Here is a 20,208-nt window from a genome sequence, read left to right on the forward strand (position 1 = left end):
GCGGCGGCCGGGGCCGGGGCGCGGGCCGGGGGCGCCGGGGGGCCGGCGGCGGCCCGGGCGGGACGATGAAGCGGCAGAACGTGCGCACGCTGGCGCTCATCGTGTGCACCTTCACCTACCTGCTGGTGGGCGCCGCGGTCTTCGACGCGCTCGAGTCGGAGCCCGAGTTGATCGAGCGGCAGCGGCTGGAGCTGCGGCAGCAGGAGCTGCGGGCGCGCTACAACCTCAGCCAGGGCGGCTACGAGGAGCTCGAGCGCGTCGTGCTGCGCCTCAAGCCGCACAAGGCCGGCGTGCAGTGGCGCTTCGCCGGCTCCTTCTACTTCGCCATCACCGTCATCACCACCATCGGTAACTACTCGCCGGGCCCGGGGCTGGGCGCCGGCTCCCGGTGTCGTCGGGAGCCGGCTGGGGCTGGGGGGTTCCCCCGGAGAGGGGCTGGGCGCCGAGCCCCGCGCCCCCAGAAACCGGAGTTCAGCCCGGCGTGTCTGCTCCGCGGGGACGGGACTCGGGGAGGCGTCGATTCCTGGCTCCGGACCTGACGCTCCGCCGGCCGGGCCAGCCCTAACTTGGCCCTGCCAGGCTGCGGAGGCCCCCAGGGGACTCTGAAGTGTGTGAGAGGGGCAGGAACGACCGGCTGGCGGAGGCTCCGGGAGGAGGGGTGTGGCCAGGCCAGGGCCTGGAGCCCAGCGCGGAGTGTGAGCTGCGGGAGCGGGAGCGCGCGGCTCCTGGCTCCTCGGTGTCCCTGCGGATGGGCTTCCAGCCCCCGCATGTCTACACCTGCTGGGCTCCCAGGAGGCGTGTGGATGCCAGTGCGCGGACTTAGCGGCACTCTGGGCCACTCCGGGTGCCTAAAACACTCTATAACTGCGTCTGTGAGTGCTGCGTCGGGTGTGTGTGTGTTTGTGTGTGTCTGTCTGTCCGCCTGTGTGTCCAGCTCCAGGAGATTGGTCACCACCAGCCAATGCATGTAATTTTCTTAGGGCAGCAGAGCTGGTGCTGGAAGCCAGATCCGGCCCTGTCAGCCTTCTCTGCTGTCCCAGCAAAACAGTCACCTCACAGGAATGGCCCCAGTTTTCTTTTCCAAGCCAGAGCGGATCACAGTGCAGGAGGCCACACGCACATTCAGACCGTCTGACAACATGGGAATAGGCTCACACGCACACAGGTACACACAGGCACGCACAGCATACATGGACACACACACACGCACGCACACACGCACAGCACACAAATGGATATCCAGAAAAGGAACCTCCAGTCAGGCCCGTGATGGCGCTATTTAGTAGTGTCCAGACAGGAGAAAACACCTTACCCGTTTCCGGTACCCTAGGATTCCAGCCCCGCTCTGTCGCTAACCTGCTGTATGACCTTGGGCAAGTCCCTTGCCCTGCCTGGGTCTCAGGCTCACCTCCAAACAAGGAGGGTTGGCTAGAATGACCTCAAGGGCTCCTCCCAGCCCTGATGTGCTTGGATTCTGAGACTCAAAAACCCACCTTCTCCGAAGCCCATTGGGACGCCTCCAGGAGCAGTTTCCTCCATCTTTCCCATTCCTTCTCCTCTGCTGGCCCCTCCTTGCCTCGCCTCAGCTCCCAGGGGCTCCTTGCCACTTTAGCGTAGCCCATGTCAAGATGGTAGCGTTTTCCTGAGAGTCGACATGAGTAGAGGGGGTAAAAGGCAGGACTGGACGCTGTCCCTGGAGTCTGTCCACCGCAGGACACAGTTCCAAGAATCTGCTTCTCTCCGGGGACCATGGGGAGCTGTGCTATGTCATTTCTGGATTCCTCTCTTGGAAGAGGGAGAAAAGGGCCCTGGATGTGGCCCAGCTAGGGGCACCTTGGGGTGCTGCTGACCCTGTGAGTTTAGGGCAGAATGGTGAGACCCCAGGCCTACCCAATGGTAGGAACCTGCCTACCCAAGAAGGACCAGACCAGACTTGGTCTGGGGTCTTCTCCCCTCTCGCACCCGCCTGCCACTTGCCAAGGTTTCAGTAGCTGTTCTGCTGTCCGGACAATGAGACTGAGCATCCTTAGACCACCCCTTCCCCTCTTCCCACACATCGAGCCCTTGCCTAAGTGCCCCCTTTCTCCTCAGTCCCATGGTCCCCAGCTCCACAGAAACCTCCCAGCTGACCTCCTCGCCTCCAACCTCCTTCCCCCGACAAGGCACACTCCCTTGGACAATGCTGCCAGAAAGAACCTCCCAAAGCACGGCTCTCGCCCTACCAGTTTCCTCCTTGGAAGCCCCTAATGACTCCCCATGGCCCACAGAATCTGGTCCACACTTCTCATCCCAAGTTTGAAGGACATTCATACCTGGCTGCAACTTCTACACCTAACTTCATTTCTCACTTCTTACTTACATGATCCCTCTCGACTGCAGCCAACCTGTCCCCCGAGAGCACCTTAGTATGCCTGTCCAGCATGCCTTTTGCTCTATCTTCTATTTATCTTGTCCAAGCTAGCCTTTTAGGTCCAGCTCAAATCCCACCTCCTCCTCAAAGCCTCCCAGGCCACTGCTCTAGACAAATGCATTCTTACTGTCAGGACGACCTGGGTGACATGGTGTAGGCTCTTTTGAATGGCTATTTACGTTTTGGGGGAAGTGTTTTGCCTCTTTAACCACGCTGTCCTTAACCTCCATGTGGACAAGGCCCTGTGGTTGCCATCTCTGTGCTTCCAGTGCCCAGAGACTGTGAGCACATGGAGAACACTATTGGTGGGTTTAAGGTGTACAGAAATGAATGAGCATTGTCCTTGCCTCCATCCCTGCTGTTTCCCCAAGTGCTTGTAGTCCTCACCAAGAGAGACGCTAAACGCTGGAGGAGAGGCAGACAGAGTGCGGTTCCGGTGATTATTTATTTATAAAGTGCTGGGTAAGAGGAAGGACAGCATCAGACCACCACCACCCCAGTCCTGTGGGGGCTCAACACTGGCACTGCTCACTCCCTCCACACCCAGCCACCCCTGCCTTTTTGTCCCCTTCCACTCTAGCTATGCCACCTACCTGGAAGCTGTCCACAGGGGCTCTACTCTGAGAAAAACCTATGTGGGCTGTGATCAGCTGGTTGCAAGGGGCCCTGTGTTAGCCAGATGCTAGACTGATCCTGACCCAAAACCCAAATGCAGCAGCCTCTGACCACGTGGCCCCTTTGGGAACATGAATGGGTCTCCTTCTGAGACACCAGGAGTCCCACTGGGATGGAATAATGACAGAATCTCCCATTCATTTGCTATCTCAGTGATCACAGTGCGCTTTCATCTCATGTCTTGATTCTTAGTCTTCACAAATGCGCGAAGTTGCCAGGGCAGGACTGTTAGCTCCGATGTATGGATGGAGGTGTGAAGGCTCAGGGAGGGGAAGAGGCTCCCCCAGAGTCACCCAGCTGGTGAGCAGCAGAGTCAGAGCGGGAAGCTGGATCTTCTGACTCCAAGCCCGGGGCTCCTTCCCTGCTGGTCTCTTGGCTGCTTCCTTTGCCTCCATATGCTGTGAAGCTCAGCCCCAGCCAGGCCTGGCATAGCGGAGACGTGCACAGTGATGCCAGCTTCCAGGGCCCTCACAGGCAGCCCTGATTGGTTGAAGGTGGGCAGGATCTGACTTAGTCACTCACCCGGTTAGTCACAGTCTCCATGGGCTCCCCCCTCCCTGCTCTCCCAGCCAGGGAACTCTTCCTTTGTTGTGCCCTAAGTTTACCAAGCACAGACGGAAACTCTTTTCTTGGGAAACCTTAACCCCTTTAGCTGTTGAGTCATTAAACTCCTCCGGGGGCCCAGCCCCATCTATTCATAGAGAGGCTGTCAGAGCAGGAAGGGGCCTGGGGATCAGCCGGTGCCACCCTCTCCTCTTACAGATAAGGAACCAGCGAGGTGACAGAAATCACACAGTCAGAGGACAAAAAAAACCTGATTCCCAGGCCCCCACTCCTTCTCCTTGTCCAGTATGATTATGTATTCTTTTTGCTAACAACAGCAGCAGCAACAGCAACAATAATAAAAATGGCAGCCACCATTTATGACCTACCGTTTGGCAGACTCTATACTGGACACTTCATTTGTATCCCCTCATTTAATTCTCTCCCCACCCCCTCACGATGAGCATCATTACCCCCAGTTTTCAGCTCAGGACCGAAGGCTCTGAGTGTAAATGACTCAGGGCTTGAAAGTATGGCACCTGCCCGGACTCCACTGGGCCTCCCTGGCTCCCATGCGCTGGCTTTTTTATCAGTTCTTTCTCCATTTCAAGAACCCAGCCCAGATCTTTATATCTCGGGGGCACGGTGGAGCCAGTGCTTGGGGAAAACGCAAAGCCGTCCCCACAAGCAGAGGGCTAGCCGGTTGCTCCCCTGCACCCTGGCCCCCGACCAAGCCAGACCATGTGGCAGAGCTGTGCCCAGCCCCAGTTCCTGCCTGAGCCTGCCACGGACTCCCAGGTGCTCATTCTCCCACTGCGGGTGCCGGGAATCCTTGCAGCCCTAAGGCAATGAGAGAGCAGGTGATTGACCAGCTGATGGAGAAGGGGCAGAAAACCTATCCTGCTCTTCCCTCAGCTTCTGGGCTGTCCTCAGCTGAGCACAGCCTCCCATCACCCCCTGTGTGGCCTGGGACCCCTTGGACAGGAAGCTCATGAGGGAGCCTGCATTTTGACATCTTTCCAAGAAGGAGGAAAATACAGAAGTGACCTGCCACCCCCAAAATCCCAGGATCCTAAAATAAAAGAGTGAAAGGAGACATTCGCAACCATCCAAATGCCCAGAGAGGTGAGTGGCTTGTCCATGGCCACACAGCCAGTTGAGAGTGAACCCTGATTAGAACCAGGCCTTCGGGTGCCCAGACTGGAGTTCTCTGCCTCATCCAGCCCGTTCCCCTCACACCCCAGCAGCTCTGTTAGCACTGGGGCTGCTGGCAGCTCCTCCCTACGCTGTTCCAAGTCCTCTTTTGACTTCCTGGGAGGAAGCAGGGACAGCCCAGCATGGTGGAACCCCAGTACCCACACAGTCCGCATTTCCTTCCTCTGCCCACAGGCCGGCCCCCTGCTTCAACCCCCCAGGCCTTCTCTGCAGGGCAGAGGAAGGCACAGGCACTGCTTGGAAGCCAGAGCGCCTGGGTTCATCTCAATCCACACCACCCCTCAACCTGCCACTAGCTGTGTGACCTTGGGCAAGTTATCTAATCTCTCTGAGCTTGTTTTGTCATTTACAAAATGAGGATAACAATATCTGCCTCTCAGGATTAAATGGGATCATGTCAAGAAAGTGCCTGTTACAAAGTAGACACTTAATGATCTGCAGTTATTACTGTTCTCAATATTATTGTTTGTGTATTATTACTTCCCCCACAGAGGGAACTGCTCTGTCTCCCATGGGTTTCCATGACCTCAGCTGTCTCTGCTCCTTCCTGATAGGTGGGGACAGTGGGCTTGAGGACCAGGCGGCTGCCGCACCCCTTGCTTTTATCATCCCAATCCCTCTCCTCTGCCCCAGGCTTCCCAGCTCCTCACCCATGCCTGGAGTCTGCCTGGCCATCCAGGTTGGGGCCAGTACCCGCTCCTGTGAGCAGACAGACCCTGCATGAAACCAGTCAGGGAAAGAGGTACACAGTGGCAGGAGAAGCTACCCTAGATTAGAGCAAGGAGGTCAAATTCTAGTTCCACTTAGCTCATGTGTTGGTCCTTTTTGACCCTCAGTTTCCTCATCTACAAAGTGAGTGTGTATTGGACCAGAGGTCCTTCTGACTCTGCCATGCTTCCCATCTGCATATCCAATTCCCACACATCACAGCGAGGGGCTGGAGGCCCAGAGGGAGTGGGGGTGAGAATAGGACAGAAATAAAAGACACACGCCTGGCCACAGTAGGGACAGGACAAACACAATAAGTATTTTCAAAGAAAACATAAACAAGCACAGATGAATATAGTGCAAATCACCACTATAAACAGCTTTCAGCTGGCAGCACAAACGGTGAATTTGCGAGCTGATTTTGTAATAAAAAAAAATGTAAAAATGATTTCCCTGCAGTCAGCCAACAGCAAGAGGAGAGACCAAGCTCCAACCGAGACCACTGTCAGTCTAGGCAAAGCTCAACAGGGACCCAGGATGGGCACCCCCTCGCCCCCTCTCCAGCCCCACCTTGGACGCAGGGAACCGACCTGTGTCTGTGACAGGCCAGGCACTGTCCCCAGCACTTCTTCCCACCAGCAGTCCCACACTGCCCAGGAGAGCGGGTGGTGTCATCCTGTATGGTCAAGGAAAGGGAAGCTCAGAGAGGTTCAGAAGTCTGCTCAGGACTCTACAGTAGAAAATGACAGCACCAGGGCTTACACCAGGTCTGCAGGGAGTGTCTGTTCATGGAGCCATGCAACCCCCACTCCCAGTGGAGCCTCTGTAATTCCTTCTATACGAATGCAACAGATGACGGAGAATAGGTACCAGGTCTGCATAGGGTGTTCAGAGGCAGCCTCAGCTTCAGGGTTTCTTGCCCTCAGAACTATGGAAAGAACATTTAGGCCAAACAGAAATCGGAATTTTAACTCCAATCCTCTCAGTTCACAGTGTGGAAGCTAAAATCCGGACTGGAGAGGGCGCTTGCTGAAGGCCACACTTACAGTTCTCATCAGCCCTTTCCCTGATCCCCTCCACTAGCTTCTGGTCCTCAGAGAGCCACATGACAAATGGCCTTTGTGGCAGTATAGAGAGCAGTCAACTGCCCAGCAGATGCCACCACCTCCCAATCTGTCCATATTCCCTCCTTGTCCAGAAGCTGCCCAGGCTAAGGTAGCTGCTCCCAGGTGGCTCCCAGAGACCTGCCCTGCCCCTCACCTGGAAGCACCAGACCCAAGCTATTGTCACAGTCACACCTCCACGTTGCCATTGGCTAGAGCCAGGCTCAGCCGTGCCTAGAGCGAGCCGCTCTAGTTCTCCTGTCCAGTGGCCTCTCTGTGGCTGGGCCTGATCTCCCACCCTCACCCTTCACAGAAGCCAGCTCCTTACTACCCCTGCGGCCGCCTCCTGCTTCCTCCAGTGACACAGCAAAGCCTGTTCGTGAGGAGGGCACATGGCTGCCAGGAGCGTGGGGCAGGAGCCTGGCCATGGTGCTGGAGACTGGGTTCTTTCTCTCCCCGGGAGGCTTAGACAAACTGCTCCATCATCTCCCCTGTCTCTCTCTGTGCTGGCCCTGTGATCATGAGTGGAGTGGGTACTTCCCTGGGTGCCCCAGTCCTCCCATCTGTACAGAGAGGGGCTCCGCAGAGGCACCTGAGGAGACTAGCTCCGCAATGAGGAAGCCTCTAATCCAGCGCTGCTCACACGGCAATGTGTGGGCAGTGAGGGCTGGTCTTGTTTAAATACAGACTGAGTCAGTAGGTCTGGGGCAGGGCCTGAGATTTCTAACGAGCCCCCAGGGGACGTGGCCGCAGCTGACCCGTGGTCCACATCGTTAGTAGCAGGGATCTAAAGAAGCCCAAGACCTGACTTCTGGGAATAGCCATGAGGTGTGGGCTACGGTTTTAAGAAAAAGAAGGTCTAGAGCAGGAAAAATCCTTAGGAATCTGGTGGTGGAATGTCAGAGCTGAGGGCCTGGGAGCTGTGGACCCTTCCCTGAGGCTGGAGCAAGACTGTGTCTTGCCCCATAGGAGCCAGGGAGGGGCCTGGGTGAGCCACGTGCTGCAGCCTCACCGTGGGGTGGGGAGGGGAAGGGGAGAGGTGGAGGAAAGGGAGGAGAGACGCAGAGAAGGGCCTGCCCCATGGGAAGCCAGCAAGCAGGAGCCCACTGGTGCTTCCAGGAAAGCTCCTTGGCTGAATGGAAAACAGATGCCCCAGACATTGAGCACCATGGCGGGAAATCGACTGCTTCCTCGTGGCACCTGCCTGTCTCAGTCCGTGTGGGCTGCTGTAACCATAGGCTGGCGGCTTCCACAGCACACATTGATTCCTCACAGGTCCGGAAGCTGGGAGGTCCAAGATCGGGGTGCTAGCAGATCTGGTGTCTGGAGAGTCTGCTTCCTGGTTTGCAGATGGCCGTCTCCTTACTGTGTCCTCGCATGGCTGAGTGAGACACTGACTCTCGGGTCTCTTCTTATAGGAGCACCAATCCCTTACATGAGGGCTCCACCCTCTTGGCCTAATTACCTCCCAAAGACCCCACCTCCAAATACCATCACCGTGAGGCTTAGGCTTCAACATGTGAATTTGGGAGGGGTATGAGACGCAAACACGCATCCATAGCACTGCCCAAAGTCCCAAGGCAGTGCAGCCTCCAGTCCCCATAAAATGAAGCTCAGGCCCATTTCTTCTTTCGCAAAGGGACCCCACCCCGGCTTCCCATGAGCTTCCCATGGGCTGAGATGCAGATAGCCAAGGCCCAAGGCTCCCAGATGGCCTCACTCTGTTGCAGGCCATAGTGTGAAATGCAGGTGGCAGCACTAGGCCTGTTTTCTTCTGGACCTGTCAGGCCATGTGTGTTTGCAAACTTTAAGAGGGACATCAACAACCCGGGGGACAGGTAGAGGAGGGGAGTTGCCTGTCAAATGAGGCATATGGAGAACACGACGAGTACCACCTTCAAATACCTGCTTGGATATTTTGAAGCAAAAAGACCAATCTTGTACTGAGTGGGCCCAAGGGGTTGAACTGGCACCAGTGTGTAGAGTCTATAGAAAGACTTAATTCCGTCCAATATAAGGCAAAACTTGTTTAAGTTGAAGTTGACTAAAGATGGACTGTGCTACCTGAAGAGGTGGTGAGCTTTCCGTCACAGGAAGCATACAAGCAGACACCTGCTGCAGAGGTCACCTATATCAGTCAGGGTTCGACCAGAGAACCAGTAGGAGATAGATATTCCAAGATGTACTGCAAGGAATTGGCTTACAGGCCAGTAGGGGCAGCTAGGCAAGCGTGAAATCCACAGGGTAGGACATCTAGAAGGGTGGGAACTCCCTCCCATATGTGCTAAAGTGGCAGCCACAGGCAGGATTCCTTCCTCAAGGAAGCTTTAGCTCAGCTCCTGAGGCCTTTCAACTGATTGCATCGGGCCCACCTAGATTATCCAGGATAATCTCCCATCCTTAAAGAGAACTGATTATGGATTTTAATCCCATCTGCGGAATACCTGCACAGAATCCCTAGAGCAATGTTTGAATAACTAGGCGCTTTAGCCTAACCATGCTGACATGTCAAAGGGACCATGATACGGCCCATACACCAGACCAAGGGTTGCAATAAGTGGCTTTGCAGATTCTTCCCAAACCTGAGATGCTTTCATTCTTGATCTTTAAGACGGCAGCCTGGGAAGTTAGAGCACCCAGAGTGGCAGGCAGGAGTGTCCTGGGGGCCCTTGAACCCTCTGGGTCACCTTCCAAATAAAACTGCCTTTAGCCTTCATTTCAGTTCAGCTGATCAAAAATCATTGAGATCTGCTGGGATCTCCTGCATGCCAGGCACCAGGAGAACAGAAAACTGAGACCTAGAGCTTTCCCCAAGGAGCCCTGGCTCTAGGGACATGCTGAGAGGGCAAGCTGGGTGGTATACTTGCTAAATCTAAGCACAGGGCCTCCTAAGAGGGGCCTGAGGGGTCCTAAGGCAGGCTCGGGTGGTGAGTGAGGACTTCAGTGGGTGAGGACGGGCAGCAGGAGTTTTCCAGGGCGAGGGGACAGCACGAGACAGGCTGAGGGGCAGTAGCATGCCCAGGGAAAGGTGACTGGGAGCAGCCCCTGGGGGCGTCTGGATCTGGTGGGTAGATCTGAGTGACCAGCACTGGAAGAGACATGACAGGCCCGACTCGTGTTTCTCTGCCTGGATCCTGACCGGTACATTCCCCCATGACCCCAGTTGAACGCATGGGTGCCCCTCCGACCCCAGTTGAACCAGAGGGTGATGGCAACCTGAATTCTGGTGCCTCACGTAGCCCTTACCCTGGTGGCTCAGCAGCCCCCAGCCGGCCCCTGGGGAGCTTCTCACGCCCTCACCCTCCGCATTTGCTTTTCTGGGCCAAAGGTGGGCTCTGGAGCCCAGACCAAACACAGTCTTACAGGTGCCCCTGGGACGGCGCCTAGCAGGAGGAGGGGATGCAGTCACCCAGCACTGCGGATGGACGGATGGACTCCCCCAGGTCCCTGCTCTCAGACCCCCTCCCCTCCCTCACGTCCTTCTCCAGGGCTGCATTTCTGGATCCCAACCTCCCTCCTCTGTCTCTGCTTGAGACTTCGCGGCTTGGCGTGAACTCAGTGTCCCTCATCAGGAATGTGCAGGGCCTCTCCTGACCACAGCTCTGATTCAGAAATAGCCATCCCAGAAACATCCTGAGAGTCACATTCCAGCCCGCCAGCCCTAGGACTATCTGGGGGGCTTTCTCCAGAGATCCCAGCTGTCAGGCCCCCCAGTGGGACAGTCTGGGGCTCTTGCCAGGCGCTCTGACAAGGACAGGGTCTAGTCCTCCCACCGGTGCGGAGGAGCTCCCCTGGGGCCTTGGGGCCAAGCGAGGTGCAGGCAGTCCCAGGCAGGAGCAAGCCTCCGCCAGAGCAACAGGTGATCCGCGGGGATGTCACACACAGATCTCAGACCCCAGGCGGAGCAGCCACTCCTCACGGAGCCGGCCTGTTTCCAGGGTCGCGAGCCAAGGCTGCCATTCGTCGGGAGATTACTCCAGGCTGGGCTCTTTACACGTGTTGCCTCAGTTGGTCCTCACAGCCTCTGGGAGGGAGGCCCTGTTACAATCCTCATTTTACCGATGAGGACCCTGAAGCTTGGGGCAGGGGGTTCGGGGAATGCTCCCAAAGTCACGCTGCTGGCAAGCGGCAGAACAGGGCTGTGTTAAGCACGCACAGCACTCGGTCATTTAGTATCTCTTCTGAGCCTCGCATCAACTTCCTACTTCGCTAAGGAAGAAACTGGTCTTGAGAGATAAGGTCACTTCCTGCAATCCAGAGCCAATAATGTGGAAGCTGGGGTCAAATCCAGACCTTCCAACCTTAAAACTGAGCTCTTATCCTGGAACACAAGTACGCTTGCCCCCTGGACAGTGGCTGAAGCTGGGTCACTCCCATGGTGTGGATGTCAGGGCCATCTCAGAGATGCATGTCAGCCTATGGAGGGCGAAAAGGGCAGTGTTGCGGGGTGGTTGTCACGGAGTGGCCTTAGCGCCACGTGTTTGTTGACACCATCCCACTGAGCAGAACGGGAATTGGAGACTAGATGGGGGACAAAGAGGCCGTCCTTAAGAGTGGCCACTGGGTAAAGAGGTGGACGTGTTTGGGTGATGGGCAGCTCGCCTGCTCCCTGGTGTAGAGGAGAGGGGGGCAGGTAAGAGGGCCCTTGTGTGCTGGCTGCGTAGGAAGGTGTCGGAGTAGCAGCAGCTGTTTGGAGCCAGAGGTAGTGGCCGCGAGGGCCCTGCTCCCGGGAGTCGGTCCACTAGGGCTGCGGGAAGCCCAGGAAGCTTCAAGTTTTAATGCCCCCTCAGGTGCTCGGACTACGCGGCCAGGACTGGGAGTGGCAGGGGCGAAGAGAGCTTGCTGGGATCGGTATTCTGTGCTCGGGACTCTGGACCACTCACCAGCTGCGAGCTCTTTCTTTCTAGGTTTCCTCTGTATCTCAGAAACACTCAGAGTGGCTGAGGCGCAATCTCTGCTCACTCGCGGGTGAGCCAGATGGCAAAGACGGCAGGAGTCGGTGGGCGGCCCCAGGACAAGGTCATGGTCCCACTCCCCCACCGAGGACGAGGGGACCGAGAGGGCCTCAGTGGGGGTCCTGGGCACAGGCTGTCTCTCCCGTCATGGCTTTAGCTCCCAGCCTGCTCTCCAACAACTCCAGGGAAGGGGGGCCACCCAGGAAGGCTCCCTCAGCCGGGAACAAACTGGGGGGTTTTGGCCAGGCTGAGCCAGTGTGACCCCCTTCTCATCATGACTCTGAGTCAGGGGTCTTCGACTGTGAGGGTCATACAGAGTAAGATCCTCTGTGGCCCCTTCTTGTCCTTGGACCACCTCTGGGTCCAAGAAAGAGAAAACCTGGAGCCAAACTCGGCAGCAGCCCTGCTTCCCTCAGACGCCAGGTCTCAGTGCCCCAGAGTCCCACACGCCTCCTCCTGGGCACCAAAGAGGCCCTGCTGTCCCCTGCCCACTCCCACAGGGCCGGCTGGTGGATTCATAGAGGCAGCTTCATGTCCTTTCTCGGGGCTGTGACTACTGACTTCATTCACTTAATGCAGCTAAGCCAAGGAAAAGGGGGTTCGGTTCCCTTCACTGCATCTCTGCTCCTACCTGGCTGTGAAACCTGAGGCAAGTGGCACGGACCCCGGCTTTGTCTGCGAGGTATTGGGCTGGCAGCGCCTAAAGCCCCTTCCAGTTAGGACAGGCTCTATTGGACCTAGCCTGGCCCGCCCCTCCCGAGAAGCCACTATCTGAGATTATGCTCTTGTCCCCACTTCACCCCATGCTGTCCAAGCCCTGGAGGGACTTCCTCTGTGGCCAGTCCCAAGAATAGAGCTCTGTCCAGGACCTCCGAGTCACCCCTTTCTGGAGAGAGAGCATTTTTGACTGTGGCCGAGGTCCCACTTATCAGCAGGCGAGTCCATGCCCCAGCCCCTGGGATGGCTGGAATGCAGGAGCCTCCCACCCTGAAAGGCCTGCTGCTCATGTTGGTGGCTCCCACTGTAGCCCCTGGGATGGAGGGAGGGAGGGAGGGCTGGTGCCCAGGGCAGGCTGACCCCAGCCAGCGCCTTCCTTGGGTGGCCAGGAGCGAGGCTGCAGACAGAGGCCTGTTGGACCCGAGCCGGCCTGGGATGAGCGCACCGACAGCCAGTCCTGCCACCCAGCACCTGGGTTTGCTCTGAGGCCTCCAGGGTCCTGGGAGCTGATGTCCCGGTCATGGACCAGCCTTCAACATCCCCCCTAGACCAGTGACCCACCTGCGAGTCCTCATGATAGTTCGATACCCCCAAATGTTTGTGGGGCATTGCATGATTACCCGTTGCAGAGCCTACGTGGGCATCTCTCTCAGCCTTTGCCAGGATGGGATGAGTTTGGGGTGCTGCTGCTGGAGCTCAGGTGGGCGGTGGGCAGCGTTACAGCAATTCCCAGAGTCCTTCAGATTCTCGAGAACCACTGATGCAGCCCAACCCTTCTGTCTTCCAGATGAGGGGATAAAACCCAGGGCGGGGTACTGAGTGAAAACGGGAGTGGTCTGTCCTCACCACGCAGCAGTTCAGTGACAGGGCAGTCCTCAAACCAGGTCCCTGACTCTTTCCACGCCCCTCAGGCACCTGCCCAGTGGTTCCTGCATTCGCTCAGTGCTTCTGAGCGTCTTCCACGCGTCAGGCACCATCTAGGCCCCAAGGACCCAGCAGGGAGACCAGGCAGCCCCTGTTCACAGGGTGCCTACATTTCAGAGGAAGTAGAGAGTCAATAAACTAAATTATCTTGTGACAAATAAACAACATAATCCCAATGGTGATCAGTGCCAGGGAGACAAGAAAGCAAAGGGAAGTGGTTGAGAGGGGAAGCCGCCCTCCCAGGACGGGCCTGTGGGATGTGGGGGGTGGGGGGGGCGGGATGAGCCTTCCCGGCAGGGGAAAAGCAAATGCCAAGTCCCAGGTGGGCCAGAGCTCGGGGCTTGAGGACAGGAGCACTGTGGCTGCAGCACGCTGAGTGAAGAGGCGGAAACCTGGATGGGCTGGACCCTGCGGGGCTGTAGAGACCATGGTCAAGAGTTTGGATTTTATTCTAAGTATGATGAAAATCACTGGAAGGTTCTAAACAGGATTGCGATGTGACATGACTCACAGTATCACTTGGCCGCTCTGTGGGGGTCAGATGGTGGTAGTGCAAGGGGGCAACAGGGAGATTCACCAGGCTCGGGTCAGCACCCCTGGAGGGAGAACAGTGGTGGCTGGACCAGGGACGCAGCAGTGGAGGCAGAGCGCGGGGGCAGCGAGCTGTTTTAGAGGCAGAGGAGCCAGGACCTGCTGACAGTGGGTAGGATGTGTGTGCTGAGGGAGAGGAGGGAGGGCGAGGGCTGGGGAGTGGGAGGAAGAGAATAACCAAGGATGGTCCTTGGTCTTTGACCTCAGCAGCAGGGTGGAGGATGAGCGTTTATGGATGGGGAAAAAAAAAAAACCAAAGAGCCACAGGTTTGGTAGAGTCAAGACGTCTGTTCCAGATGTCCATGGCAGTGTGGAGATGCTCATTACGAACCCACGAAGGCAGTTAAGCAGACAAGTCTGCAGCTGGGGGAAGGTCAAAGCCGAGATAAAACTCAGGAGCTATCGGGTAGAACCAGTATTGAAAACCACTGCAGATGAGCTGGGAAGGGAGTAGCGTTGGTAGAAGAGCGGAGCGCCCAGCCCTTCCTTCCTCCCACACTGGGAGCTACAGCAGGGAAGGGGCTGCCTGGGGATGGGATGCCTGGGCCCTGTGGCGTCCCAGTGGCCAGGAGGTCAACGGTGCCAGCTGCTGCTGGAATCAAATCAGATGGCCACAGAGAACAACCAGTGGACTCGGCAACATGGAGATCACTGGAGACCTTGACCTTGAGAGCAGTGTGACACTTGGCAGCTTGCTCAGGAGCAAGGGAAGGTGGGGGTGTGCCTGCTGGTCCGCCGGAGATGGGGCAGAGGGGCCAGAGGAGGGGCAGGGGAGAGCTCGCAACAGCTCACCCTGTTTTCAGGCCTTTCCATAAACACTCTGCAGCCTCCTCCACAAAGGCCAGGCCGTGAGGTGGTTATCATTACAGCCATTAAGCAAATGAGGCCCCAGGCCCAGCAAGGTGATGGGCCCAGGCCTCCCCCACAGGAAGCCATCCAGGTCCGTCTGACTCCTCCTCAGCCCCTCAGTGCCAGCACCCCCTGCCTTCCCTTCTGCTGCTTGCCATGTCCCCTCCCACCTCATCCATCCTTGTCCTTTGATCATTTCTGTCAGCTTCCAGCAGTCTTGGCCTCTGCCTCCCTCCTCCGGGAAAGCTCTGCTTTTTCTCTTTGATCCTGCACGTCTGTCCTCGCTGTGTCCTCGGCTGCATCCTCTGCTGGGCCCCACATCCCTCCCTCCCCTGTCACTGCAAGATGTTCCCGTACCACTGCCAAAGGTGGGGGGCCGCAAGCTTTCCAAGAGCCTTGGGGGAACCTGGGCCTGGGGCTCTGTGGGTCTGGCCGGGCCTCCACCCAGCCCGGCTCAGCACTGAGGGCCCAGGGAGGCTGTGGAGGTCGTGCATTCTCACCTACAGGTGGAGAAGGGCCTCAGAGCTTCCTCAGGGAAGGGTGCAGATGAGAGGCCCCAGTGGAGGGGGGAGGAGTCCCAAATAGGGAGCAGTAACTGGCAAAACCAGCCGCCTGGCTGCCACCAGCACAGACTTCAGAGAAGAGGGGAGAGGCTCAGGAGCTCTAAATCCCTTTTGGAGCCAGAGTGAGTCCAGTGGGAAGTCAGCAGAGGCTGGAGAATCCAGGGGGGACCTGAGCCCTCTGCTGGGCCCAGCCTGGGTGCTCCTCCCTACCCTGTGAGCTGGTTCCCGCCCCCAGCTCTGACCCTAGGATCTGAGGTCCTGGCTGCCCCCGGCTGCTCTGGGAGGGCCTGGCACCTGAACCCCAACTGGGAGAGATGAGCAGAGGGGACCCAATACCCAGACAGGAGGCCCAGCCACTCCCCCGAAGCCCTGACAGGGGCTGCGGTTGTAATTAGCTCCTCACACGTCGTCCTCGGGGTTGTTTTTAAGCCTCATTCTTCCCTGGTTTCTTTTTAAAGTAACACTGGCACATGGCTGGCCGGCTGCCCTTCCCAGGTGCCTGTGCCAATTTGGGCCAGGAACGGAGCAAGGCGAGATGTACCCCCTCCCTCAAGGTCTCCCACTGAGTGCCAGATTAACCAGCCCCCCACTGCATGGCTCCTGGGTCCAGCCTGGGGCAAGCGGGCGGGCGGGTAGCAAAAGACCCCTGGGAGATTCCCAAGGCTCCCTCCTGCCTCTGATGCCAATTGCGTGACCTAGACCAAGTCACCTCACCTGTCCCAGCTTCTCCTCGTCATTTCTCAGTGGGATGAGTGATAGTGACACTTGCCTCACTCACTGACAAAACACTCTGAAGTGAGCAATAAACTAAAATGATGCACAAACATCAGGGAATAGTGTGATTAACTCCCATACAAACACGCTGCCCCCCACTCTCCACTAAGTCCCCTCCAAGTCACATTTTTCTCCCTGGAGGAGTGACTCCCAGCCTGGGAGTCTCCTCTCTGCCAGTCATCCCTTACCCACCTGCTCTGAGACCCACCGTCCACATCCTCGGTCTGGCTGACCTCTGATCCAGGCTGCCTTGGGTGAGGGGAGCAACTCGCACAGAGACAGCTGGAGACAGTATGGGGGAGAGCCCCGCTCTGCATTTACTTGCTGTGTGACCTTGAGCAAGTACTTGACCTCTCTGTGGCTCAGCTCCTGCATCTTTAAATGGGGATAATGACAGTACCTACTGATACGGTTGTTTGAGGATTAAACTCGGTACATATATTAGGTTGCTTAGAGCAGTTCCTGGCACATAGTAAGGGCACTATAAATGTTCGCTAGTATTGTTTTGAATTGGAAAGGAGGAGCAGTGACAGAGGCATTTAATCATTTGAATAAAGTCAAGTGCAGAGAGAGCCAGCTCGCCCAGATCCCACAACGGGGTTGGGGCTGGAGCAAAGGACAACACTGCAAGCGGCAGCTGGAGAGAGCTGGGTCCTGGGGACGCTGCCCAGCTTGGAGCTCTTGGCACCATAAAAAGCAAGCTCAGGACACCAGTGCATAAATAGGCAGCCTCTATAGGCCACAGGAGCCAGGAAGTCACCGTACTCTTAAACCCCAGCCTGGCCGATCTCCTGCCAATTCTGGGCTGTGAACACTGGTGCTCGCAGAGAGTCCAGAAGACAGAGGGGTGGCAGAGGCCACTGGAAAGGCTGGGAAATCAGAGGTCAGAAGAGAGCAGCCGGCCTGGGGTGAGTTAGCCTCAGAAGCAGGCTAGGGATAGGCGAGTGCCTCCCTGTCTCTGTGTGAAGGGCAGTGTCCCCAAGGATGAGGACAGCCGTTTGCTGTCTCCACTGAGGATAAGCTGAGTCAGAATGGCCGAAGCCTGGGTCATCTCATTCCGCCGGAGCATTTCTGATAGGGTACAGGGTTGAGTGAAGTGTGTTTCCATGGAGAGCGATGGAATCATAGCCTCCCAGAAGAGTCTGTGTCCACTTGGGCTGGAGTGGGGGCTGGATTTGGTGGCTTCTTCAGATCCCTACAGGCCTGGAACTTGGGGAAACAGCAGGGGCCCAGAGGCCAGGTCCTGGGAGGGGCTCCCTCTCCATTTCTTGAGGCCCAGACTTCCCTGCTTCCCTAGGTCTGTGCACTCTGCAGTCCATCTGGATGGTGGACACAGTTATGCCACGAAGCCACAGTGAGGGACAGGCTGGGTGTTGGAGTGTGTGTGTGTGTGTGTGTGTGTGTGTAGGAGTGTGCACACACATGTGAGTGTTGGGGGCGGGGACCCCACGTCTGCAGGCTGGCTCAGAGGGAGAGAAGGTCCCAGCAGCTGCTGAAGTCCCTGTTGCCTGGAGTCCCTCTCTTCCTGGGCACTATGCCAACCTACACCATCTGAGCTCCTGAGTCCTGGGGAGGGTGCTGAGCCTAAGAAAAGCCTCCTTCCACATCTCCTGGCATCTGCTTTCAAATTCCCTGCCAGCCCAGAGCTGTCTGGGCCACTAGCCACAACCAGAAAGGAGAGTGGGGAACAGGTGATGGAGATGGGGCCACGCATGCCCCAAGGCCTCCCCACCGCTCCTGACCCACCATCAGGACTGGCTTCGTGCCTCTGCTGGTTTTCCATTGCAGGCTCCGGGCACGGCGGGCCAGTGGGAGAGTAGCCCCCCTCAGCGCAAGACCTAACGCCTAGCAGACAGTAGTGAGGGCAGAAGAAGGTGACTTTCTCCCAGCTAGGGGACAGGGAAGGAGCACCGAAGAGGTAGCCCTGGTCCTATCCTTGGAGGCCAGAAGAGATAAGTGAGTGAACTCCAGGCAGCAGCGGCCACATGTGGAAGTGCGTAGAGGTGAAGCGTGGGACAGGTGCAGGCAACCCTCGGAGCGGAGGGGACCAGCAATCTTGGAGGAATCAGGAGAAGGCAGGCCAGGCGAGGGTAGGTGGGGTGGTGGAGGGACAGCCTACATGCTGGGCCAGGAAGGCCCTACACTGTATTGTGTGGACTCAGGGAACTAAGGAAGGTTTCTGAGTGGCACATGGTAGCACAGAGCTGTGCTTCAAAATATGTATATACTAATATTAATAACAGCTCCTACCGCCCAAGACCCACCACATGCCAGCCCTTGGTACGTCACACATTGCATTTCTATCCCCAAGGTCACCAGCCACCAAGTAAAAGATGGGCTCAGAGAGGCATTTTGGGTGCTGGGAGAAGCAGCAGGCCTGAAATTAAGAGACCCGGGTCCCAGGTCTGGCTCTGGAGGTGCCCAGTCTTCCCAGACTTCCATGTCTCCAACCAACCTCCAACTGTCAAATGGGCATCACTCATGCCCAACAGGTGGCACGGGGCTGCTGTGAGGGTTCAACAGGAATTCTCCTTAACACTGTAGAGTGCTGTGTCCGTGTCGGTCTCCTGAAACCAGCCAGGGCCCTTCTGCTGCGCTGCTCGCCGTGCTGGGCACCCTGCAACACAGTATGTGGGGACTGGGCCCATCCATCCAGAGTGGCTGGGGCTTAGCCAGGGCACAGTGCCCCTGCAGACCAGAGCACGTGAAGGGGACTTCAGAAAGGCAACAGCACTACGTGGCCAATGTCAAAGGCCAGCTGTCAGAGCCCAGGCCTCTCCCTCCCGGTCTCTTGGGCTGAATGTTCCTGTCCCTGCTTTGCTTGGTCATTCTCTGGCTTCTCTTCCCTCCATAACTGTGACTTGCATGTGGCTTTGGCTTGCCCTGGCCCCAGCTAGGACCCAGCTCTGTAATCCTGCAGCTCAGCTCCCCAAAGCTGACCCAGCCCTCAGCCCTCATCACAATTCCTGGAAGAAGAACCTGAGTGGCTCAGGCCCGCCAACAGCTGGAGTCCTCTTGGCTCAGGGCTCCAACCCTGGTCTAATCCGCTGTGGCCTGGGCCAGGGTGACATGGTACAAAGAGGCTGCCTAGGCCCACTCTTGATTAGGGTTCTTGCAGGAGGGATAGTTCCAAAGAGATAGAAGGGTGCAGGCACCCCAACCATGTCCTCCACATGTTAGGGGTGGGGACCCCACATCTGCAGGCCCCCTCGGGGCCCTGACCCGTGCCCTCCAGCTTCCCCCTCCCACCTCCTGCTCTGTCTGGCTCAGGGCCACACTGACACATCCCAGGAGTCTCCAAAGAGAACCCCCAGGGGCTGCTCCCTAGGACAGAAAGGACTGGCCCCCCAACCTCTGGGCTGTCAGCCTGGCAGAAAGCAGGGAGGGGCTCAGGAGAGGGTCTTTGACCAGGACAGCATCCTCCATCCTCACGCTGTATGCAGGGCACCAAGACCACAAGACCAGGTGCTTCCCTGGGGGCTGTGCGGTGGCCTTGGGATGCTGGCCTGCTGGACACGCTTTCTCTGCTTTACTGACAAAGTGGGTGGTCCCAGGGACACACTGAGGGATAAGAAACCTGAAAGTACCTGGCCTTTGAAAGACGAAAGCCCGAGGTTGAATCCTAGCTTTGCCCATTTTATCTGTATGACCTTGGGCCAGTAGTATGTGACCTCCCCGATCCTTGGTTTCCTCATCAAAATGGATCTAATCATGCCCACCTTGAGGGTCAGGGTGAGGATTAGGGACAATGAAGGCAAGGGCATCTGGGCTACCTGGCAATGCTGCCGTTATTAGCAGAGGCACTAAGAGCAGATGATTCCGTGCAGGCAAATGAAGGCCTCCCTTTCTCCTCCCCTCCCTCTTCTTCCGCTCTATCCTCCCCGCCCACTGCCCACCGCAGCCCAGCCCGGACCCAGCCGCTCAGAAGGGATGCGAGGAGGTGAGAACCCACCCAGGGGCCAGGCCTGAGCCCTGACCACCTCTCAAAGGGCTCATCCAGTGCCCACCACCCCTGATCCCTGCCATGCGAGCTGCCCTTGTCCCTCATGCTGCGCTGTGCGTTAGGAGATGGGCAAATAGGCCGGCCAGCGCCCACCAGGAGAGGCCCAGTGCGGGGCAGAGGGGGATGCTGTTCGGAGAGAGAAGGGGACGCTGGGGGCCAGGCAGGAGGAGGCTTCCTG

The 20,208-nt window shown here is 57.4% G+C and overlaps 1 protein-coding gene across 1 annotated transcript in view; it reads left to right on the forward strand.

Annotated features, from left to right (window-relative positions):
• Window positions 1–7: 7 nt before the first annotated feature.
• KCNK3 (potassium channel, two pore domain subfamily K, member 3) overlaps window positions 8–20,208 on the forward strand; it is a 36,184-nt gene continuing 15,983 nt past the window's right edge. The window contains exon 1 of the mRNA XM_012652472.1: window positions 8–348. Coding sequence (XP_012507926.1) covers window positions 66–348 — 283 coding nt within the window. The 5' untranslated portion in view covers window positions 8–65. The remainder of the gene's footprint in view (window positions 349–20,208) is intronic.

The sequence above is a fragment of the Propithecus coquereli genome, unplaced genomic scaffold, assembly GCF_000956105.1.
Source record: "Propithecus coquereli isolate 6110/MARCELLA unplaced genomic scaffold, Pcoq_1.0 Scaffold39, whole genome shotgun sequence".
NCBI classification, from domain to species: Eukaryota; Metazoa; Chordata; class Mammalia; order Primates; family Indriidae; genus Propithecus; species Propithecus coquereli.